Raw genomic sequence first — 25987 nt, 5'->3', positions numbered from 1 at the left:
CAGCCCTCGAAGTATGAATTACATTTGGAGCTCGAAGATTTGCGATTTCAAATGAATACTTGGGTATCCAGGGTCTTCAAAGCGGTTTTCCTGAACAAAAATATTAAGCATGGCGTGCTTTGGGACTTTTAATTGTTTAGAATTGCCACTCCCAGGAGTTATTGCACACCTTTATTCCCTGAAGGTAAATCAGTGAGAGAAGATACAATTTTATTAATAGGCGTGTTTGAAACCTGGGGACATGAACATTTTTAAATGCAAGGAGCTGAAGAAGCTTGCTCCACCACCCGCTTGCGAACCCACTTGCCACGTGCTTTCTAAAAAATGTTTGCGGAATGCATCCGCCTGTATAATTCATGGTAGAAGTAAAACCAAACCGTCCTATTGAAATGAATGAATGAAAACTTCTTCCTGGGTTTTTGCATGGGACTTAAACCCAGGGGCAAAATGACTGCACTTCGTTTTCCTCTCTCATGTCCAACCCGGTGCCCTGGAAGAAACTGTAGCCACCATCTTGCTTAAAATACGCTTGGATTTTCACTGGGTAGTACTTGGGGAGGGGGGGGGGCCGAAAGCTGAATGCCCCCTCCTACTCTCTCACCAAGCCAATGCCCTTCCTGGGTCCATAACGCTGCTTTTCTGGCCGCCGCGGACGAGATACCCTCCTGCAAGTGGCATTATACAGTAGTGACATCCTGCAGTTCGAGCCCAGCCTCGTGCAAACTCGCTCCCCCAACACCTCGGAGGGTCGCCCTTAAGAACAGGGTGGTCTCCTTCAACATTAAAAGATAGCAAGCAGAGAGATAAGGACAGACATTTTTAGGCGTATATTTTGGATCACTAAGAAGTCCTTAATCCATGGGGGGGGGGGCTTTGACAACTACCGCCCTTTCATTCCGAACTCTTTTCTGAAAATGGCGGGGTTCTCATTAAATAAAAATGGGGGGAAATGAAATATCAACACTCGGCTATCTAGATCCCGCCGCTCTGGCGAAAGCAGGGCGGCGGTGCGCCTTTTCTTGAAGAAAAAGAAAAGCACCCGGAGCCCGTCTTCCAGCCCATATTCTGCCCCAACATGCCTGTGTGTGGCCTAACCTCATTCATCATTCGCCTCGCGGAGCCCTCTCCATTTTTAAGAAATTCTGCCTGATCGGGGAGTGGGGGAGGAAAGACCATTTGGGCTTCCCCCACCACTTCGCTCCTTCCCCTTAAAAAGAGAGAGAGAGAGAGAGGAAGGGAGGGGGAGAAAAGAAAGCGAGCCCTTGTCCTCATTTGCATTTGCATTAAAATTTAGCCCTGCGTCTGTTCAGCTAAGCAAAGGGGAAGGACTTGAAGCCTATGGGATGGCTTTACGGCTCGGCCCCCTGCTTTTGGCTTCGCTCCTTTCCCCCCTCTCTTTCGCATTCTCTCTTGGCGCTTTGATCTCTGCTTAACAACAGTAACGTCACACGGGGACTCATACAGGAGAGTTTTGTTGGAAGTTAGAAAGTTTTGCAGCCTCCAGAGGGCTGTAGCAGTAGCAGCAGCAGCAGCAGCCACAGCAGAGAGCAGCATCTAAGGGACTCGGGGGGAGCGCCAGAACATACTGACTCAGCCCTTGGAGTCCGCAGAAGAAGAAGAGGAAGAGGAAGAAGAACGACGGCGGCGGCGTTGCGGCAGCGGCGGCGGCAGAAGACATGGAACATCATCTGCTCTGCTGTGAAGTCGAGACCATCCGGAGAGCCTACCAAGATGCCAACCTCCTCAATGACAGGGTCTTGCAGACTATGCTGAAAGCGGAGGAGACTTGTTCGCCCTCCGTCTCCTACTTCAAGTGCGTGCAAAAGGAGATCTTACCATATATGAGGAAAATAGTGGCCACTTGGATGTTGGAGGTAAAACGCGCTTCGCAAAAGTTTTCGGGCTTTCTAGAAATAAAGCGATCCTTTGCGTCTTTAGGCGTCCTTCCTTCTTCTCTTTTCACCCCGAGCCCCGCTTCCTGCACCCTAAAACATCTTGCCGAGAGGTCTCCGTCGCCCCCACCCAGCGCGCTCGGGCTTGTTCTTCTTGAGCTGCATGGATTCGGGCGAGAGATCGCGGAATGCCGATCGCGCGCCCTGTCAGCCCGATCCAGACCTTTGGGGACCCCTGGAACAGGAATCCGGGCAGAAGCCGGGGTGCCCGAGTAAGTTTTGGAAGTTTCCGAAGTCGCCCTCCCCCAACGCACACACCCCTCTTGTAGGTCTATGGATTCCCAAGGCGGTATCGTTAGAGCCCGCGAACCCAGAATGTCGCCCCCGCGTTCTCCGGTGGCCCTTCAAGCTGGCCATGCATTTGATGGGGATTTTATTTTAAATTAATATCCGTGGACACGTATGCAAGTGCTCCTGGTGCCAGTATTATGCGCCATCTTTGTTCTTTTATTGCAAAGGCCAAGTGTTTATTAATAATTAGAAAGGGGGAAAGCTCGGCGGAGAAAAGTGGGGTCCCCGCGGGGCCACCGGGCTGAGGGATCAAGATCTTGGCTTGCAAAACTCGGGGAGTTGCTGGTTGAAACTTTCCTTTGTTCAGAGCACAGGGTGGTTTTAGTCTCTTCCTTTCCCTCCCCCCCCCCCTTTGGAAGACCTGCTTTTGCTACAGAAACTTGTCGGCAAGGTCGCCCGGCAAAAAGTAGTGTGGGTTTCGTGTTTTCCCCTTGAGACATGTTTCAAAGGGGTCCTACCAGAATCAGGACGGACTGGGCTATATTTTCAGCCCTTTCCCGAAGCTCTGAGTGCTTGCGATCTATTTTTAATTAATTTTTGAAACCCTGGGTGCAAGCAAATGTCGCACATTGCTTCTCTAGGAAGGGAGGGAAGAGGAATGGGGGGTCTTGGAGTTTGACTTCGGGGAGGCCTTTTGGGAAGCCCCCCCTTTTCTATCACAACGGGGATCAGTAAAGGATCCCCTCGTGATTGTTTTCAGCCAATTTGCGGGTCTCTGCTGATTTTTTAAATATTTTTAAATATTTTTTGAAAAGATGACGTCTGGGGAAAAAGCTTGCAGCTGCCTCTCGACGCCACCTTTGTGTCTCGAGGAAAGGGGGGGGGGGGGAATCAGCCACACTCAAGCCAAATGGAACCAATAGGGGGCACCAAGGCATATGCCCCCCAACATTTTGAAGCCCAGATTGCTTTCTTGAGGTTCCCTGTTGTTAAATCTTGGGGTTTCAGACACCTATTTTGGTCTTTTCGTCCAAATGTCCAACCGCATTTCAGAAAAGCCCATTTTCTTCTCTTGCGACTTTCTCTTTCACTTCTTCTACACATTACAGATTTCATCGTTTTTTTAAAAAAATAACTAAATAAAGGATGCTGAATTATTTGTGGATTATTTTCTTTTCTTTTGCTTTCTGCTCCCCAAAATATATTTGTTATCAGAAAGAAAAGAGACCAGCTTAATTCAGGGAGTAAAAGCTTTCTAGCGTGTCTCTCTTTTTTCCCCCATTTTCCCCCTTCCTTACAGGTTTGTGAGGAACAGAAATGTGAAGAAGAAGTTTTCCCCTTGGCAATGAATTATTTGGACCGATACCTCTCTTTTGAACCCATCAAGAAAAGCTGCTTGCAACTACTCGGGGCTACTTGTATGTTCGTGGCTTCAAAAATGAAGGAAACTATTCCTCTAACAGCAGAAAAACTGTGTATTTACACTGATAACTCCATTAGACCTAATGAATTACTGGTAATTTCCTGTTTTTTATTGCATTAGGGAAGTAACATTATAGGAAGGAACTAATTTCTTTTAAAAAAAACTAATTCCATTCTCCCAGATAATACTTTTTGTTTAAGATGATGTGGTTTTCCCATAAAATTATTTTAGATTTTAAATATGCAAGCTATTAGACTTCCTGATAAAATAGAATATATAACAGTGTTCTCCCTATGTTTGAATGGAAGCAGAATTGCAATGTTTTAACCACACTACGGAAAGACATGTCCCATTGAATTCAACCACATTTATTCTCAATTAAATGTGCATCAGAATCAGAATCAACCACTGAACCAGGCATTTTCTTGGGGGAAGGGGAAGCCAGTAGATGCATTTAGTCTTGGGATATTTGTCAACCCCTGGGCAGCTGCAGCCCACATGGTGCAGTAGATTAATTGAATGAAAATGTCCTAATATGTTAAATCCTTATTATTCGCTCTAGGAAAAATACAGTAACAGATAGGGGATAAAATGAGTGGCTAGCGCCCTCTTGTGTTAATTCGAACAATTTGCCTAGTTAATGCACATTAGTTCAAAACAGCTGGGTGATGATAGTGCCTGGAAATGGTGGGGGAAGGGAACAGAATTATGTAATTTTCATCTGGAAAGGCACCCACCTTGCCTATTTAGGTTCTTCTCCAGTAGCACAATGGTTGCTGCTAAGTTTGGCAAGGGTTCAATTTCTGTTAGACAAAGCAGAAGGCCTAAACAAGTGATGTAGAAGGGTGAGAAGACCACAAAACAACTTATGCGCCTAACTATTTATAAACAGAGAACTTCATAACCACATATTTTTTTCTTGTCCCTTCTTCTCTTCTGTTCGTCCCAACCCAGCAAATGGAACTGCTTCTGGTGAATAAGCTGAAATGGAATCTGGCTGCCACAACTCCTCATGATTTTATTGAACATTTTCTAAATAAAATGCCTGTGGCTGAGGACAGCAAGCAGATCATCCGTAAACACGCCCAGACTTTTGTGGCTCTCTGTGCAACAGGTATGAGCCTTGCACTCTCCGAAGGCGTGTTATGTTTCTATGTGCCCCAGCAAATGCGCCCGCTTCCCTTTTCCACTGTCCAGAATTCTTACAGGGGCACACTACTAAAATGGGTGGCAGTAGCTCAGCAAAGCTAATGCTTGCAAAGAACATGAGCTTGCTCCCAGAACCTGGATTACTTTGCTAAAGGTGAGTTGGCCTCTGCAAGTGGCATTTCTGGATGGCTTCAAGGCTGAAATTGGTGCGTTGAGATCTGTAGTGTCAGAGTAGGGCGTTGCCAGCTCAGCTAGCAGGAATGGGTAAATGGCTGCAAGGTCATTAGGCTCTTAGGACTTGAAAGCTGTTTAATAAGAATTCAGAGTTACAAACATATGCCAGGTTTTCCCTGGAACCTCAGTTTTCATTCTTGTTTTTTTTGCCAGACTGTCTCTTTCCCAACTGAATTCTTTATAACTCTGTTTCTCCTTTCCAGGAGAAACAAGAAGAGGGTACTGTAAAAGGTTTCTGGCTAAGGGTTGAGTCTGACCACGTGCTTGGCTGCAGCCATGTGCACTTAAAGCCTCAGGAGGAGCTAGAGACACTGACTAAGCTCCAGGATTTCACAGAGAGGCCTGGTGTTGGGTTTCAAGAGCAATCTCTGTGTCTGCGCATGCTTGCATTCTCAAACTCCTCCAAACTTTGCCTGCTGTTGTTTCATTTCCTTGATTGCTGCTGCCACACCCATTCAAACAAGCAGGAGCATGGGGTCAGAAATGCAGCCCTGCATTCCCGTTGTCCAGGTAGACTAGCTGCTACTTTTTTAAAAAAAATTTAAAAGTAGAAATAAAAGGAGGGATAGGCCAGAGAGGAGAAAATACCAAAGCAGAGTAATTAGGAAGAACAAGACAATATCGACACATGTTCTTTCAAACGTTTGCAACGTTGATTAGCAAGGGTATCGTACAACCTATTCCAAACTGAATTGGGATCTTCTAGATCCCAGGAGGTTGCAGTTACAACATACCTAGAGGACCCAGTTGAATGTTTTTAAGTCACGCATACCAGGATCGCTTAGATTGATTTGTATGTACATGACTCATCTAATCCCAGATGGGCACAAGAAAACAAGGATTTTATTTTAAGATTGAAAACCTGAAAGGCATATAAATTCCAAGGGTCAAGTTGGTGCCAGAGGTAACACTCAGAAGTGTTTATGATGTCACACCTGAAATGGAATTGGTGGAAAAATCCAAGAAAAATAGCAAATCATCCAAAAAAAGTTTGCCGTTTTAAACAGTTTCTCCACTGCAGTCTGGTTTGGAAAGCTGGCCGCAGAAAATATGTAAATATTAGGTATTTTTCAAGCTTACCTTCTAAGCCTAGCTACCAAAGAGAGACGGCAGTTTAGGATTTTCTGGAAAACAGGTTCTTTGCCAAGTTCCTCAAATCCTTAGAACATTTTAGAATAGTTCTAACAAATACAATCATTAATTTTTTTAAGTAAAAGGGTTTTTCCCCCCCCCAATCAGCCTCCTTTGCCGCCACGGTGTTCATTTAATAAGACTCTTTCTTTCAAATGCCTGCCTGGCCTTTTCTTTAGGGTATAGGGATGTTTAACCTGGATTGTGGCGCTGGCAGAAAGAGTCCCACAATGATGAAAACAAGAATAGTTCAAAGGTTGGAGGCTTGCAAAGGGCCAAGTACTTTGATCTGCTGTCAGCGTTGTTATGTTTCTCTTTAGAAGGCAGGTCTTGAGGCCTATCTTAAACATTGTTCTAAATGGCCATACATAGAACCGGAAAATGAATTGATGAATGCAAACCTTGTCTAGAAACGTTTTACACAAGCTTAAAGGAAGTGTGGAGGTCAACAAGGGAGCCCCCAACCCCAAGGAAGTCACTGAATTTTGCCTAAGTCAACATTAATTAATGGGGTTTTATCTTAAGCAAATTTATCCTTAGCAGTCATTAGATTAATTGGGGATGCCTAGACTGAGATGTGGATGTTTGTCTTTCTGTTGCACACTGAGGACTTTCTATGTCCGTTGCTCTTTTGCCGGGTTTTCATCTGGATAAATTACAAACTCTTTTTCATCTGCAACTAATGGAAGTTTCACTCAAAGTTCATTGTAGGAATTACCTATTTGCCCGACTAGTGATTCTTTAAAGCAAAGATATGTAAGGTAGAGAGCCCCCCCCTGGAGAAAGATCCAACGCAATATCTCTCAAGTTTAATATTGGAAGAAAATGGCTTACACGAAATGGACGTTTTGCAGTGTTTTGTTTCGTTATATGTTTTTTACCAAAGATAATATGTTCTGCTCATAGGAGGATTGGGTTGCAAAAAGCAAGGAGGGACGGGGGACTCCTGAGTTGTTTCACTTAAAACGGATAAAGACTTGCAAATCAGAACAGGAATATAATAGAGTAAAAGCGATGCTGAGGCCACTGCTAACGAGAAGCTCTTGCACATGGAAGCCAAATGATTAATAGGAATAAATATCAGGCATGGGCGTTTTTCATTGTGTTCCTCTGGTTGCCTAGGCATAATCAAGATCATTACTTTTAATTATTACTATTGCTATTATTGATTCCCTTTCCCCCCCCCCCCCATAGAAGTCATTCTCTTTTGAAACCTTGCTTGCCCTAGTTGCTCCATTCTCAAGTCTTTTTAAAAAATTTGAAGTCTCAAGGTATGCGACCAGTTGGAACTTGTTGAATCTTGCAGCCGGTGATTTATGTTCAGAGTTTTGATTTGGCTCAATGAAAAGATTTTCATTCATAGCCCCCGGCTCTCCAGACAGATGGAATTGCTGCTCCATTGAAAAAGGAAAAGAGGGTGACTTGCCTTGTTAGGAATTTTTTTTTTAAAGCGCCACAGTGCCTCGATGCCTGCTTTGTCTTCCCTTCAGGGTGGCTGGCATTCTTCTCCCTCCGCCACCCCTCCTTTTCTTTTTTTTTTTAACCACACTGAAGTTGTTTATTCTTTTTGGATGAAGTCTCAGATAGGCTGCTGGGGATGTGTGCTTCAATTGAGGGGGCCTCTTCCCCATTGTAGCTATGTCAGGTCTAATTCATCTCACCGAAGCCCCCTTGTTCTGGAGCGTTCAATAGTGCAAGATGAGGCGATGAAGGCTGACAATGATGCCACGCTCTTCACTTGCGGGCATCCAATTACAGCCAAGAGGGGCCCCCTGATTAATATGCTGAAATTAGTGGTCTCTGCCACAAATAATTCCTTGTTGGGTCGCAACAAAAAAAAGTCTGTCCATGCGGCTTGTTATGGGAACATGGGGTGGTTATGAGGACAGACACAAACTGGTCATTTAAACTTCATTAACACTTTTCCCATCTCGGAAAGAAAGAGTGGGACCAGGAATTCATGTTCTCGTTTATTGCCATCTTGAAAGGGAGGTGGTTGGTTTTTTTTAATGGATTCCCAAATGTCCCCGTGGGGATCATCTTAATATGATCTATGATAGATCTGACTTTTTAATATATATTTTTTTATTCAAAAGGGAAAAAAATACTACTAACCATCCTTCATAAATGGGGAAATGATGTTCGATGACTAAAATGCCTTTTGTAATTCCTTCAATAAGCAGCCAGTGTTCAAATGCTTGTAATAAATAAAATTGGAACTTAAACTCTTGCAAAGTCTACACAATGCACACTAGTAGCAGTTCAGATCTCTCCAAAATAAGAACCTCGAACATTAAACAGTGTTTAACAAATATTATATATTGGCTATGTATATTGCCTGTATGTGAGTTCTGGGACTTGTAAAACATCAGAGTGGAAAAATTGCCTGAAAGAATCTTTGCATACCTTATAGCTGCTGTGTTGGAAGCCACAACTGGTTCAGAAGGCCACATTTAATGTTCTTAGACGTGATGCCATGTCAATACCTTGTGAGCTGCATTGGCCTCCAACAGGCTTCCAGATTCAATTCAAGATGTTGGTTACTACAAAAATCACCCATCAAGGCATAGAGCCATGTTATTTTTGGAGCCACCTATCTGATTATGTCTGCCTGTCCTATACAGATCTATCAGGATGAATAGGTGTCCTTTTGATCCCCCTATGAAACAGTGTCATCTGATGGGACCTACTGGATGGGTCACCTCTGGTGGTGGACCTATCCTGTGGGACTGCGTCAACTTCTCCCCATACACAATTTGAATAGTCCCATCCCTGGGGAATAAATGGCTCTTTTCCTAGGACCAGGATCTTAAATGAATCTTGTTTTGCAAATGTTCAGAAAATATTGTTGGCCTTCAATGTATTTTGTCTATTTTGTTTTGGTCATTTTTTTTGTTTGCTTGAATTTAAACTGATATTAATTACCCAGAGTAAGAGTTGTAAATTGGGCAGGCAAACAAATTCATTAAATAAATACATTTAGTATGTAATTTGACACCTTCAGGATGTGCAATTACATGTTACGCTTGTAAATATTACTGCATTATGAATTCCCTTTGCTCCTCAGGTAAAGGACCAATATTAATTACAGATTGTCCCTCAGTCAAAATGTTAACTTGGAATTGTTGCTTTTGTTGAGTGGCATAAAATTAATTCCTACCATTAATGGAATAGATCTGAAAGCCAGCTGGGTGACTTTGGTCTTGCCTCTCTCTCTCCCTCCCTCCCCCCCCCTCTCTCTCACACACACATATATGTGAATGAATGAAATGGAAAATCTTCAATTTACCTAATTAATATGTAAATTGGAAGGGGGATGTTGGAAGAAGTCTCATTGTAGATTTGCCATTTTGGATCCGTCTACTGAAAAGAAAAATAATTGTGATGCAATGTGATAAAATGCTTCATGGATCTTTAAGTGACATATGCTATTTCAAATGTGATAAAAAAAGGTATATATCAAAACTATTCCAAACACAGCTCTTAAGATCATTTGGAGGATTCTCAGCAGCATAGAGTTGCATTGAAATAATTAAGGAACTGTCCAGATACAGGCTGCTAAGAATATTTCTTAAGCTGTTGCTGATAGGATAGCATATATTAATTAGCTATTAAAGCTTGTTCCACTTCTTAGCCCTGGTCAGATGTGTGAATCAAATCCTCCTCCTTGGAAGGAATTTTAGCCTAAAAGTGCAAATGATTACTTTTGTTGTTGTAAGAAGGAATAACATTTTTGATGGCAGTTACAGGCCAATCAATCAGAGGAGTGGTTTTATACCAAGACCTACAGCAATGCAGCTTGGAAATTGGCCCAGGCTCTTGTCAGCAGGGTGTCACATCAGAATGTAACTGATTATCTGCCAATTTGTGGGACCCCCTTCACTTAGCTACACCATTCCTATTGCCAATGCTAGCAGGCAGTTGCTGATAAGAGACAAGCATGAAACAAAGCCTTTGCAAAAGGGAATGTTTAAACATATATATTTACTTACAGATTGGAGGGTATTGTGATTTGATGGGGTGCGTCTGCCTTTTTCTAAGAGGTGACTAAGATTATGTGATGAGGATACCTCATCACATACAACAGGATATGTTAAGACTGCAAGAATAAATTTTACCAAGTTCTTTTATTCTGAGTAAATATATAATTGGTCTGGAAGATGATATGTTGCATAGCACTCAGAAAGAAAAGTATGCTTGATTAGAAAATGGGAGAACATTTAGAAATAGTGTGGACAACGTTACGATCTGCATACTCCTGGTTTCACCAACAGAAACCCATCATCAAAAGATAAATGATACTCAACTGTCAGAGGAGGTTTTGCAATAAAAAACGTTTTATTCAAGTTTCAACCCACCATTCAGGTTTGGTACAATAAGTTCTAACCGCAATTCCCATTCTATCTTGTTGGAAACTGTCAAATATAGGCTGCAGAATTCCACACAACCACTGGGTGGCAGCAACAGTTTATTTACTGCCATCTAGCGTACTATTTTAACAAAATTTTAACAAAATCTGTTAGTCCTAACATAGGTACCAAGTGCTTTGTCATTGGTAAACACAATTAATGTAAGTTTCCCTTAACTGTTGGCTGATTTACTTGGGAATGTTTATAGGAGACCAGAAATAATCCAGGAAAGTGTTCTAGGAATGACAATATGCATAAATGCCTGTGAATATTGGAATTCGTTCTTCTGTGTTTTATCACAGGCTACACCTTTAAACTGCCTATCATTTCAGTCTTACCTTATACACAATGGTTTATACGTTAATGTCTTTCTTTTTGTTTTTCCAACAGATGTTAAATTTATTTCAAATCCACCTTCCATGATTGCAGCCGGTAGTGTGGTAGCAGCTGTGCAAGGTCTTCACCTTGGAAACACTAATTCTTTTCTCTCTTATCAATGCCTCACACCTTTCCTATCAAAAGTTATCAAATGTGATCCGGTAAGTGATTCTTAATTCTCAAGTGAATCTATTTTGCTGTCATTGAATTCTGATTTGTATTTAAATTGATAACTGTGTACCTCCACATGGTGTTTGTTCTGTTTGTGAATTCCAGTCCTTAAAACAGGGGTGTCCAAACTTGGGAACTTTAAGACTTGTGGACTTCAACTCCCAGAATTCCCTAGCCAGCCATGCTGGCTGGGGAATTCTGGGAGTTGAAGTCCACAAGTCTTTCCCAAGTTTGGACACCCTTGCCTTAAAAGGCTGAAAGGTTGCTTCATTTCTTTTATCATTCACTCATTTATTCATTCATTCATTCAGTTTGTATGGCTGCTCATCTTAGCAGTTGACTCCAGGAGACAAACAGTTTTAAAATGAATTTTTTTAAAATTCCATTATAAAAACAAAAATGAAAAAAAAAGCTGTCAAGGAGAATGCTTCACAGCAAGTCACCTTATCTTCTGCTGTGTTTTCCAAATACATTAATAACCAGATGTATTACCATATGGTATGGGCTAAAAAACACCACTAGTCTAAACTTAAGCACCAAGAAAGAAGAAAAGGAACACTTAACTCAATGCTACATTGGTTTGTTTTAAAGGTAATTGCACTGCAGAAGAAAGCAGCGCTTAAAATAGGAGGACCGTAGCTATTGCAATGAGCAAATTTAATAGTATTTTTAATACTATGTAATTATGGTGAAGATTGTCTACTGCTAAATGGTTAAAAGGGAGAAGACCGCCATCCTAAGAGCATTCTAATTATCTAATTGGTTTACTACTTAAAACTACAGAAAGTAATGCTGAATTAGTTCTTCCTCATCCTTCCTCCATAAAAATGCCCCAAAAAATATGTCCCATTATTTTTGTCAAAACCTGCATGGTTCCTTTCCTGCTTCCCCCATCCCAAAGCTTCCTGGAGATGCTCATCAGTAACTGGTGAGCAATAAACCTTTCATGAATGAATGGGCAGGAAAGGCGCCTACAAGGGGAGACCTAAAGTCAATTATCCATGCTATAATAATACAATAATACAATAGTAGAGTTGGAAGGGACCTTGGAGGTCTTCTAGTCCAACCCCCTGCCTAGGCAGGAAACCCTATACCGTTTCAGACAAATAGCTATCCAACATCTTCTTAAAGACTTCCAGTATTGGGGCATTCACATAATGATGTGTGAACTTACGACAGAGTTTAGCTTTGTTTTGGAATAATGTGAAAACCCAGTAAATAGATGCTTGAAATAAGTTCTTGTGAGGTCTCCAAATGCCAACAATGTATCAAATAAAATCAGCCTTATGGTTTTGCATCCAAATCTTGAGCACACAGCTAAAACCATCCTATATCCTTAAAATATTGCTACTATACAGCTAGTTTGGATAGTGGTTGCCCCAAAGTGTCAAAAAGAGCATTTTAAAATAAAAATGCAATATATATTATTGAAGACCAAATTTTGAAGATCCTTCTCACAGGACAGCTAGTAATGGCGTTGTGTGGAGAGGAGGAGACGAACTAAGAAACCTTTATATCTCTCTTTTCCAGGATCTTCCTACTCTGAGCAGGTTCTGAGGTGCCCATTGTGTTTCCCCCAACCTCCTCTCAGGGTCTTTCCCTGAGAATTGTGGCTAGAGAATAATCACAGACCCTTCTAAACATATTAAGGGCTCACAAGGAATAATATATTGAGGCATTTTAATGGCCAGTTTGTTTATTACAGTATTTCTCAAACAATTCTCTTTCACGCACACATACCCTTAATTTTTTGACATGGATCGAGGGCAAACTTTTATCAGGATTATGAGCATTTTAGTGTAAAAAAACAACAACTCTCCTGAATACATTGTGCAGCAACAGAGTGGCTAAATAGTTTGCCTAGGGCAAGCAGCGTGGACAATTCAAAATGCCATTTTTGGGACAAGCTTCTGCTACCTTGTAGGCCTTCAACATGCTTCCGAATTGGGACCAAATAGGTTTCATAAAGATGTGTTTAGTTTAATAGAAATTTCATTCCACTGAGAGCTAGGCAATATATTTTGGGGTCATATGTTTAAGATCCTTCAGAGCAACCAAGCTTTAATAGTCACCTTGTTTTGATATACTCATAATTTGAAGGCTGTCCTCCATAGTCTCCATTACAAGAATGAAAAATAATCAAGCATGGAAAAATATGTTTTAGTGCTACTATAGTACACGTATAGATAATAGTGCTAAGAATCATGGTAAATGCTAACATACAAGGCACATTATGCAGAATTCCACTTAGTGCCCCCCTAATTGATTTTTTTAATATTTAAAAAGTATTAAATGTATTTATGCCAAGGTATAGGTTCTGTCTTGGTGGTCAATTGTACATGTTCGGAATTAGTAAGCCTGTTATTGATAATGCTTCTCTCTCCTGCCCTCTCCCCTTTTGCAAGTGGCACCTCACATGGCACTCTTATGCATTGCAGAGTTTCCATACTGGATTATGGCAGCCCTGCTAAAAATGTTCTGTCTAAAAGCCTACATGGCTTCAAGATGTTAGGATGCAATTTTGCCAAAATTGATGATTTCAGTTCCTTTTATCAAAGTCTTTGCAGGACTAGTGAATTAAGTAGTTATTTTTGATGATGTGCAGAGATAGTGCTTAGTATATAGAGATCTTCATCTGCAACTCCATCAGCTATTCTCAAATTTCATATATTTTAAGGGAATTGCGGGTTTTTTTAGAAAGACATATCTTAAAAAATATTCATTTTCAACTGTGAATTTGCTGTGGAAATATTAGGTTGCCTGAAATGTTGAGATAAGAGAGAAGAATTGTTTTAGCAGCTCATAAGCAGTTTAGTTTACTTCTTTCCTTCCCTGGAAAATTAGCAGAAATGATTTATTATATTGGTAATAGCACGGTAGGCAACATGGTGCCTGTGGGGACCAATATTACTCCTGGAGTCTGAAATAATGCCTGCTAAAATCCTTTGCAAGGTGACTTTTTAAAAATGTTTTTCTAGTAATATATAATGAGAAGCTAGCTTATTGAGAAGTGCTGTGGAGTTAATGATGATGATGTTACAAAGTGTCACTGGGATGGTAGAGAGCATCTTGCAGGGGTCTAATTCACTTTCTGAGCAGTGACTGTTTTGGGCCTGGCCATGCCTACCATATGGCAGCCATTTTGTGAACAGCCATGTCTTCAGTAGAAGCCATTTTGCCCTGATGCATGTTCTCAAAATTCCATCTGCGGTTTCAGTCTCTTATCTTGAATTCAAAAGAAAATCATATTTAAGCATGCTTGATTCCTAAGTTTGGGTTAGACCCTGTCGCATGACATGTTTCTGACCAGGTGTAACATTGCCTTTCCATATGACGTGATCAAGGGCAAAGCTACCTTTTCAAAGAGGAGCTTTATCGCTGAGAACAAAGGGCCTCAGTCTCTGGATTTCATTCGTCCTGAGGAAGGTGTTTTCCACTTCACCTGGAAAGGTGTACTACTCACAGAAGAGCTGTTTTAATTTTAGGCTAGGGTGCCATATGATTCTTATAAAAAGAGAAAAACTAAATCCAGTTCTGTTTTACTTAACTAAACTCTTGCGTAGGCACATGAGAACTGCCTTTGAACAGCCTGGTGCACCCACGTGTGTTAGATTTCCAGCCCCACAATCCCTTCAGTTGTCACAATGCCTTGCAAATCTGCTAATATAGACCCAAGCATTTCTAAAAAGCAACAGTAGTTTTCTCAATGTTCAGACATTTTTGGACCCAGCTTATGATAATTTAGAAGTTATGTGGCAGGACTTTAAAGGAGCTGTGATCCACATCACTTCTTGTATTCACAGTAATTCTCTATTTTTTTCCCTTTGTACAAAAAGGTGATGATTTTGTTGTGATTCCTATATGATGAATTAGGAATGGTAGAACATGAGTTAATATATCTAAAACATATATGTATGTATGTGTGTGGGGGGTATTTATTTCTGGCATAACATTTGGGCAATCTTTATTTTGGCCTTTAACCAGTATAATACAATTATCATATAGCTTTGCCATAAAAATGTGAGTAAGAACTTCAGAATGTATAATATGCTTCATTCCTCAAGTAATTCATTCCATTTGAACAATTTGAAATATATTTCCAGCTATTATCTAAGATAAATGGCTAAGGATTTGAGGGTTTTGTAATTAAACATTTCCTTTTAATTACAAAAAATGCACTATGTAATAGCATCTGATTGGAATTCCTTTATGGTTCATATTTATATTGTTAGGACTTCAGTTTCTCCATTTTGCTTTTATCTGAGGTAATTAGAAGTCTGATAAGCATAGTAAGGTCTCTTGAACTGTCTCCCATCAATTTGGCTTCTCACCTCATCATTCGACCATTTTCACACCTTCAGATAAATGTCAGGTAAAAGTCAGTTTCATCAGGTTTCTGTGTTTATGAATAAATTGGAGTTTGTCAACCCTCCTCAAACCATAGAACATTTTGTTTGTGTTCCAAATAGACAATAAATGTTAAAGCTGCATGTTCATCTTTTAAACTAGTGAAAGTAGCAAACTAATTTGATGCCAACTCAGGACTGGCTTAAAAAAGCTTTAAACCAACAAATGTTGTAAGTTACTGTATGATATTGCTGCTTGAAATCTCTCCTTTGATGCCAAGTATGGAGGAAGATGCATGAAAGTACAGCCACTCTCTCTGCCCCATCCTCGTGTTCTTTATGAGATATCATGGTCATGAAGGAGAGTGGAGAGTGAAGTTGAAGTCTATTTTATAGTTATTTTACTGGATTTCTTGAGGCTTTGGGCAGCTTAGACAAATTAAAAACAAAACTAATTGATAACACAGACACATAATAAAATAATGTAAAAATAATCAGTACACAGAACTGATAACGCAGTACAGTAATAGAAGAGCCCTCTAATAAATTACAATCCCAAAGCCTAGTGAATTATTGTTGCACTACAGCATTTATACAATTTAACAGGTAAAATATTTAATATTTAGAAATTCATTAAAATATGATCTTTCAAAAAACTATTTTCGGTTAGAATAGTATACTCTCATATATTGCTTTCTTCATTAGCAGAAACAGCAATTAACTTTACAGCCCACTCTAAGTGGTTTACAGAGTCAGAATTTTTCCCAACAATCTGGGTCCTCATTTTACTGACCTCAGAAGGATGGAAGGCTAAATGAACTTTCAGCTGGTGAGAATTGAATTGCTGGTAGCTGGCAGTCAGCAGAATTAGCCTGCAGTACTGCATTCTAACCACTGTGTCACCATGGTGTTTGTGGTGGCGCATTGGTTATTATATTGATTATTATATTATTGCCTTAATATAGCTCTGGTTCAACTTAATATACCGTAATATATAAAAGAGGATTCCATAAACATGGTTTCTGAAGTTGCCACTGCCACCCAATAATTTGTATTCTGTCATCTGCTTTTATTTTCCCAGATACCAAATATCTTTTCCAGATGTGTGCATTACACAAAACATTTAGAGTGCTCTATCCCAGATATGGCCCTCTACCACCCTTGTCCCCCGTGTTTTCTGATATGTAGAAAAAATCAGAGGGCATCTTATGTTTTACTTTGTGATGGCTTGGGAGAAAATAAGTTGCAGTGTTAACTTGCTACTTCCAAGATTCCTTATTGGGTTAAATCCAGATTTAAGCCATAAGTAAAAGGAACAGAGTTTAAACTAATGATCTTTCTCTCATCCCCATCTTAAACTCCAAAAAAAGATTGGAATTTATCTACATCACAGGTAGTCCTTGCTTTAAAATGGTGATTGGGACCAGAATTTCTGTAGCTAAACAAAATGGTTATAAACTGTGGTGACTGAATCGCTTAGCAACAGCTGTCCCCAGTTATTGTTTTAAGTGAGACCCACACTAGTTATTAAGCAAGAACCTCACGTAGTTGTAATTTTCAACTTCCTCCCAGCTTCCCATAGACTGCTTGTGGGAAGTTGGCATGGAACCTCACAAATGGCAATCATATCACTGTAGGATGCTGTGACGTCATAATCATGAGACAGATGCTGAGCACCTAGGTTGTAATCATGGCATTGCAACAGCCAGAAAATTCCTTGTTCACCTCCCCCACTCCTTTGCAGGTTCAGATGGTCCTGACAAGGGTTATTAAATGAGGGCCACCTCTATAGACTATTTTTTTTCTTTCCTAGCTAAAGGATAGGTAGGAGTGCTTCCTGAAGTGCAATAGGATAGAAATGAATTTCAGTTTGACTACTAAGAGCAGAACCAAAAAGGGATAGTTTACTTCTTCATAATGTATTGAACTGTTAAACACACCATGAAAGTGATAAGGCCTTGGACACCCTATTATTTTACTTATAGTTGGCAGCTGGTCTTTAGGTTTGGGAATTTTTTCTTCATTGTCAATCATACGGATATATATTCATCTTAGACAGTCTACTGAATTCCAGCAGAGAACTTAGGAAGATAACATTTCACACTTGATTAGTCAGGAATAGAACCATGAGAAAAATATGTATCCTGTTTTCCCCCCAATGGAATTTCTGAATATGGCGTATAGTTACGGTTGAGACAACTTCAGAACTTTCCCAGACATTGTGAAAGCGAAAAAAAGTGTGGAAAAGGGGGAAGGGAGGAGAGAAGAAAAATATGGTGGAAGTCTTCCCTTTACACTTTCTTTGGAGATGAAATCTATGGGTATTTAAAGGAGGATATGTATGATCAAAAGTGTTATTTCATATAATGGACATCCCATCTTCATGTCTTTATTGGGAAAAGCCAAGAGCAGAGAAATAATGTATGACATAATGACTTAAAGATATGGGTGTTTCTTTTTGCTGGTTAAAATACTGAGTCTCCGTCAAGAGGAAATATTACACTAGAGTTTAAATCAGTAAAGGTCAAGGGTTATTTGTTTTCAGTGAGCTGTAACTGATGGTCTGATCTGCTTAGAGGTAGGATTAACCTCCCTCTCTCAGAAGAGCCTTGCAGGGAATTGTAAGCTTGGATTTTTAATCTTATTTTATCCCAATGCTATGTGGTAGAGAAAGTTCTTGTGGCAGTAGAATCAGTGAAAAGCTGGTAGATCACCCAAGAAGCCTCTGAAGGCAGAACTGAAACAGAAAAGAAAGAAAACAGCAGGCAGGTCACCATCTCAGGAAAGCAACATTCATTTTCAGTCATGCACATCCTAACACTTTTGACGGCAATTTATCATGGAAGACTGGGTTCGCCACAAGGGCTAGTGCATGTCATAGGTTAAATCAGAAAAGGCAATCCCAAAAAGAAAACTTCAAAGTTCTTAATGCACAGTGTTAAACATGTTGAAACAATGTTTGTTAGAGACAGGAGTAAACAGGGAGCTAGGGAAGTTGAGCAAACTACTGTGGGATTGTTTATTTTTGTGCATTTTAAGGTAACTATTATCAGTGGTTGTAACTGAGAAAGGTGTTACACCAGTATACGAGTATACCTGTTGGTGGATAAGTTTAATTTCTAATTGATAATGCATATTTCTTATCAGAGAAATTTCAGAACTGTTATAGAAACAAGGAATCAACTTATGCCATCACTTACAGAATAGAATTCTTTATTGACCAAGTGTGATTGGACACACAAGGAATTATCTTTGGTGCATATGCTCTTAGTGTACATAAAAGAAAAGATACATTCATTACTAATAATAAGGTACAGCACTTAATGATAGTCATAGGGTATACTGTGAAATACATAGATGGTTCTTTAAGGAAGACACTTGGTAGCCTTGTTTGTTTTGTCCTTTCAAGATTCTAGGAACCTTAATAAACCATACAGAAACCCGCCTGATTACCTCCAATTTCATTTTTCTGTAATAGGTATCAATGGTCATCTTGTTATATAAATCCATTTGAAATCTTGGGGGTAGGTTGTAGGCAACTTCACCAAATGGCTGCCGGAGTGGGTTTACTGCCCAAGGTGACAGAATAACTTGCTACTGCTTCTCTATTATTTATTTTTATGTTTCATCTGTTTTCTAGACATAGAGGCTGTTTTTAATGATTTTTTTTTTTAAATGTTGAGTATCAGATAGATTGAATGACCTCAATGGAGATTTTCCATAGGCCCATTGGTGTTACTGAATCTCAGTTTGGTTCCCCAGGTCTTTAGCATCCATGATCTTCAATAGTCATAATTCTTCCCCATGCTTTTGGGGGATATCAGACATTGTAATCTATCTAAAATATATTAGATCAGGAGACAGCTTTGAAGTCACAATGCAAGTAGTCGTTATTCAGCAACTATATTCAGCAACTATATTGTTAAGCAAAATGTTTGCTAAGTGAAACCATGGTTGTGCTTATAATCTTAATTCAATTTTTCTTTGCTTTACACACATGTGAAGGTTGTAGATGTGAAGATTGGTTGCAAAATTACTTTACATCACTGATGTAATTGTGGTAACTAAAAAGCAGTCACTAAATGAGGATTGCCTATAGTACTTGTATAAAATGCAATGGGGCACCAGACAGTATCTTCAGAATTGAGAAACTTATTTTTAGAATAAAATTACAACTTGGCACTGTTATTAATGCCTATACTTGCGTAATAGCTTGACCTCCCACATACATCCCTGCGGCCAATTCGCTCTCACAGGGAGGGGCTTCTCCAGGTGCCGTCCACTAGGCAATGCCAGCGGGCGGCGCCAAGGAGTAGGGCCTTCTCTGTGATGGGCCCAACCCTCTGGAATGACCTCCCCCCCGATATTAGAACCACCACGGACCTCCGCTCCTTCCGACAAAAATTGAAGACTCACCTGTTCCGGTTAGCTGGCCTGGCATAATTATAATTGTTATAACTGTTACCTCCTGGAAATATATTTTTAACTGGTATTTTAAGGGTATTGTTTTAAATTTAATTGATTTTAGGGGTTTTAAAGCCATATTTATATTCTTGCTGTACAGTTCTTTTAATTTTTAACCTCCTCCATATGTGTTTATTTATCTATTCATCTGTTTATCTATTTAATGAATTTTACTGTGGATGATGTATTTGCTGTGTGGACTGTACACCGCCCCGAGTCCCTTTTGGGAGAGGGGGCGGTCTAGAAGTGCAAATAAATAAATAATAATAAATAAATAAATAAATCTGATAGTTTTGAACTTTTAGGTTCCTGGACTCTTTATGTTTTCCTACAGTTGAAAATTAATTGTAGAGCAACAATCATTAAAAAAGTAAAAGTGCCATTTAATTTCTAACATACAAAAACATACCTAGCCGCTGTTGTCCAAATGAACTTTATTTTTGGTTGGAAACTGGAACTAAATACCAGAAAATGCCAAAAGAAGGTCGCAAATCGCAGTCACATGAATGCAGGATGCTGCAAATGGCTGCAAAGATAAGCTGGTTGCCAAGCACCAAAATCCATCCATGTGAACAAAAGGTGGCGTAGCTGTCATAACTTCAAAAACAGGTTGTAGGGGGCTTTGTGGAGGTTGATTGTAACTGATTGAACAGTCACCAAGTGATTGGTTGTAAGTCAAGGACTACCTCTACCTGCTGGTATCTTCACAATAGCTATTGTCCTGTTAATTTTGATTCCAATTTTTTATTCACTCACACTTGGAATAATTTTCTTGTTGCTTATAGTTTTGCTCTATTAAAATAAGCAGCAGAATGATGGGAATACATTTCTGAAAGGTTCTGACTTTTTCTTCTTTTGAAATTATGTTATTGGTATGTTTGATTTAAAATACTTTGTATATTTTTATGTGAGATAGAATGGCTTAGATCCATAAAGGTAATTATCTCCCACGTTACGTTACTCCCACGTAACACCTCTCCTGCGCGAGCTGCACTGGCTACCTGTGGCCTTTCGGGTGCGTTTCAAGGTATTGATCACCATCTTTAAAGCGCTCCATGGCAGTGGGCCTAGTTACCTGCAGGATCGCATCCTACCACACACGTCCCTGCGGCCTATCCGCTCACACAGAGAGGGGCTCCTCCTGGTGCCGTCTGCTGGTCAATGCCAGCGGGCGACACCTAGGAGTAGGTCCTTCTCTGTGATGGGCCCAACCCTCTGGAATGACCTCCCCCCTGACATTCGAACTACCACCGACCTCCGTTCCTTCCGGCAAAAGTTAAAGACTCACCTATTTCAATCAGCTGGCCTGGCACTTTCTTAGTTTTACCTCCCGGGGATTTATTCATTTTAATTGGGTTTGGGGTTTTAAAAGTTTTTATTATACTATATATTATATTTAATATTTATTATTCCATGTACAGTCTGCAACCTCCTCCACCTACCTACTTATTTGATTATTTAACTGTTTTGCATGTATTTTATAACGTATTTTAGTGACTGTACACCGCCCCGAGTCCCTTTCGGGAGAGGGGGCGGTTTATAAATATGAATAATAAATAAATAAATAAATAAATCTCGGTATTTTACATTGGTTCCTCCTGTGCCCATCCCAACCTCCACCTTGTTTTTTAAGATAAATCTTCTAGAAGCATGACACCGGTCCATGCTGCTCTCTATTATTTTTTATTTATACCAGAAAAAAACACTACTGATATAGCTATTTTTCAAAGATAGGAAGTAACCATTTTGCAATGAAGGCAAGCATTGTTCCTTTTTTAGAATTGTGGCAAGCAACTGCTAGAGTTGCTTGCAAGGTCTGCTGATTAAATAGATTTCTTAACTTCTTAATTTCTTTGGTCTTGAGTCCATGTCTCCAAATCATATATATGGTCAAAGTCTTCCTGTGGTCAAATATCATGGATGGATGGATGGACCGACAGACATACAGGATACTATGCATCTACTTTTACATGCCATCTTCAACCAATAGGTCCAAAGTTTTTGAAGAAAGATAGTATCAAAAACTATTGAAAACTGTCTCCAGTGAAATTCACCTTTTGAGTTAGGAGAATGGGGGTCATTTGATCATGCCAGAATGAGATTTGCCAATGGAATGAATTCCACTTTCCTCAATAATAGAAGAGATAGGAAAAATCTCATTGTGTAGATATTTAATCCTTTGTTTGGAAGAATATGATAATTCCCCGTATTTCTAAAGAAAATTTTATTGTCTTCCCTGCCCCTTTCTTTTAAACATCTACAGGATTGTTTACGAGCCTGCCAAGAACAGATTGAATCTCTCCTTGAATCTAGTCTTCGCCAGGCACAACAACACAACGTATCTTCAGAAACAAAGACTGTTGAAGAGGAAGCTGATCTTTCCTGCACACCCACTGATGTTAGAGATGTGAATATTTAAGGAGGACTTCAGTGATTGGATTTACTTGGCTGTTCCAGCAAATGACAAAAGGGCATCTGAGAAGGAATTGGTATCAAGATCTCCCCAGAAAACCTTTTCTCCAGAACTTTTTATACCAGAAGGGAAAATGTCATTCATTCTTTTTTCCTTGCTATTCCTTCCTTCCCTTTATCAGTTTAGCAGGCAACCCACCCTCCCTAATTCCCCAACTGTCTTAAAAAAAGAAAAATAAAGTAGTATCTGCATGATCTCTCTAGGAACTTGTGCTGCATACATATGTGTATGTATGCATGCATATATGTTACAGACTAGGCATTACAAGCAACACACGTCTCCAGGGGAGTATTAGATTTCTTTCTTGCATATTAAAAAGCCAACCATTTTTAAAGTAGAAGAGGGTGTTTTTAGATAGATTTTATGTGTTTTGGGTTTGTATGTGCGTTTTCCCTTTTAAAAAGCATAGCTTTAATGCAGTTCTAGGCTTTTCTCTATCTTGCTTGCTTATGCATTTAGTCACTTTATAAGTCATCTGCAAATGTTTATTTTATTCTCTTAGGTTTAGCCTCTTCACCTTATAAATGGTTAATGTAATCTTTACATTAGTATATGTTAGCATACATCATTATTATATGTTAATCTTCTCTGCCTGTGGATTGCCTGTGCATAAGCCTTCTAGAGTTCCACCTTAGCATGGTCAGAGAAAGGCGTTAACATATGTTCCAACAATAAAGAGAAATTGCAATAGTGACATAATATATTTTTGTAACCTTCCTATTTTTTATAGTTACCTGTGTATACATAAAACATACTAGTTTTAACCCAAAAGATACACAGCCTACTTATGTCCAGGTTGAATCCACAGCTTATCTCTTTAAAAAAAAAGTTGTAAAACCATTCCATTTCAAAGCACTTTCAGTTCATTAGGTATAGGAAATACTTCCATTTTTTGTGTGTGGGAATTTTTTCTTCAAATGGAATGGTTTGGAAATTATATATATAAATATATATATAAATATATATATATATATAAAGTGCTTGTGTGCAAACTTGGAATTGCAAAGCAAGTGCATTTAACTATGGTGTTGAGGAAAGGTGTGTTTTTTGGTCTTTTTTTTTTCACCTGAAAGTTGTATTCCAGTCAGAGAAATTGCATTCACAAAGCCAGGATATCTTCCTAACCTTTTTGATAGAAAAGATATTTAGATGATTTTTTTTGTGCCAATTCATTTTGTTAATATAAATTTAGGGGCCTAAAAGGTTTACCTATAGAACGCATATTTTGAGAGTGGTCTCTAGATGTTGTACAACTGAAGGCTTTTAAACACTAAAATGTATAATTTATAGTTGAGGCTAAAAAGAATATTTATTGCAGAGGATGTTCAGAAAGGCCAGTATAATTTGTAAAATAAATCGCCCCCTTGATTCTAACAAAATTTTAAAAATTCTTTTTACCCTCAATATTACAGTTTAAGTTCATATTCCTGAGGATTTAAGACATTTTAAGATAGTTACACATTTGGCCTAGATATTTTCAAAATAGCATTAACCACGAAAAAGGACCATAGTTAAAACTGTACAATTGGTGTACTTGAAAAAAAAAGATCTTAATCCAGTGTATTTCCCCTTCCTTTTTTTAAATTTAGCTACAAATAGAAAATTTGCACATCTTGGCTATGTATCTATTATTGTAGAAGGTAGCTGAAGGGACGTGGACATAGCTGTTGAAGTTGATGCTTGAGGAGAATGTGATGGCAAAATGTATGTGAGAAACTGCCGCTAAGGTGTTGATTGTAAAAAAAAGAAAAAAGGAAAAAAAAAGAAAAGTTTTTAAAAGGAGAAAAAAAGGAGCAGACGCTCCCACATATTCTGTTGAGCTGCTATGGATAAATTCCCAGCATGAATTGATAAAAAAAATTAACATTGCTTTTCTGTATCTTTGTCATTGTGTTTTGCTGCTATTTTGTGGTCATTTTTTGTTTATACAATGTCATTATACTGCCATGTTATAGGTTTTAAATTTTCTCATAGAAAATTATATTATTGACATCATTTTTTTGGTAGATTTTTTTTATGTGATCAATTTTACTTAATGTGATTACTGCTCTATTCCAAAAAAGGTTCCTGTTTCACAATACCTCATACTTCAGTTAACCGTGTTCAGATCAGGTTTTAATGTTTGTTCACAATGCCTCATAGTTTACTGCAAACAGAAATGCATTGGACATTATTCTGAATGGGTCTCGGCGATTTGCAACTAATTTGTGCTTATTTTAAAACAGAAAACATTTCAGAAGATTGAGTAATGTCAGGTTCTTTTGTTAATGCGTTTTATAAAGTGGATTCTTTTTCTGATCTGGGGTTTATTATCATAGTAGTTTTAAGCTGTGTTATTAGCCACATTTGCTATATGAAAGGTGCATTATAATATAACTCGTATATGCCTTTTGATGTTTTCCACCAGAGAGGATTCATCATGCGGTATGATAGGTTATCTTCTGGAATTAAGTATTTTGTGTGTTTAATCTGTTATGATATATTAGGGTTTTTTTGTTGATGTTAATTATAGCATAATGCTAATTTAAAACAAAAACAGAAAGCGACACCTCTAAATCTCAAGTAAGCCAGCTAACCAAGTTGTACGGTGAAGAATAATCTAGTTGCCTGTATGCTGCTAAACCAAAACAGAATTAGAACTTCATTTTGAGGGCAATTGCAGTTAAGATCCTACCTAAAGACAACAGCCGTGTAATGCTACTAGCAGTCGCAGGACCCAGGAGGACTGGATAGATTCTGTCCACATTTCAGGAACATTTCTTACTGCTTACCTCATAGACACTTCTGTTTGTGGCATCTCTGTGTCTCTGAACCAACCAAGAAAATTGATGAGTTAATGGTTGTTAGTTTTATGACGTGTTTCACTGAGAAGTGGCAGCGTGTACTGCAGATTTTTAAAGTATTGTACGTACTAAAAGGCCAAATGCTGACAAGCAGGTTCACGTGCCAACAGAGATGCTTTATTTGTCACATTGATATAACAATCTATAGAAAGCCAAGCAATTCAGAATTGTACTTTTTATATATATATATCTATATATGTATATTGTACTTATTGTCACCATTGGTCTGAAATGCACAGTCACCAACAGACCTGTAACGTAAGTTTCCAGCAAATGAGAAAAACCTCCCCTAAAAGACTAGAAATAAATTCATAAAACCCACTGCTGGTTTTCTGTTTTGTTGTTCAGTATTAACAATCGTCAATGATTTGCCGTGTTCCTTAGTTTATTATTTATATTTAGTGTTCAGCATTCAATGTACACAATCTGGTGTTCCTTTGAGATGACATTTGGGATATTGAATAAAAGTTAGAAAGAATTTACAGTTGACTTAAATACAGATCTACTGAGAATACTGGAGCACAATGCTTCCCAACCAGTACAAAGCTTCTACATTAACTTTAATTTCATATAGTAGCCAATGTTGCTACTGTATAAAGTTACTATTCCGTATGTCACTTAGCATGCCTAACAGCAAAAAATATACTAAAATGGGATTCTATGTAATTGAACGGAACTTAAAATGCAATCTCTTCTCCTGTGCTCCCACAAAGATTCCTTTCTGAATAGACCCATATTTCCTTTTTATTTGTGCTTTTGGATTCAATCTATACAGCTTCCCAA

General features: G+C 39.0%; 2 protein-coding genes across 2 annotated transcripts in view; one reads left to right on the top strand and one right to left on the bottom strand.

Moving 5' to 3' along the window:
• The first annotated feature begins 1395 nt into the window (after nucleotides 1-1395).
• Nucleotides 1396-25525, top strand: CCND1 (cyclin D1). Its single transcript, XM_081939661.1, has 5 exons — nucleotides 1396-1874; nucleotides 3484-3699; nucleotides 4561-4720; nucleotides 10920-11068; nucleotides 22152-25525. Exons 1-5 carry the CDS (start codon nucleotides 1677-1679, stop codon nucleotides 22305-22307), a joined length of 879 nt encoding a protein of 292 aa, XP_081795787.1. The 5' UTR covers nucleotides 1396-1676; the 3' UTR covers nucleotides 22308-25525.
• The window catches only part of LTO1 (LTO1 maturation factor of ABCE1), a 29103-nt gene continuing 15420 nt past the window's right edge, over nucleotides 12305-25987 (bottom strand). Inside the window, exon 5 of the mRNA XM_081939663.1 lies at nucleotides 12305-18161. Within this exon, the coding sequence (XP_081795789.1) occupies nucleotides 18135-18161 (27 nt within the window). The 3' untranslated portion in view covers nucleotides 12305-18134. The remainder of the gene's footprint in view (nucleotides 18162-25987) is intronic.

This window comes from Natrix helvetica, assembly GCF_964273705.1.
Source record: "Natrix helvetica genome assembly, chromosome: 1".
Classification (NCBI taxonomy): Eukaryota; Metazoa; Chordata; class Lepidosauria; order Squamata; family Natricidae; genus Natrix; species Natrix helvetica.
This window is presented reverse-complemented; position numbering and strand designations above follow the sequence as displayed.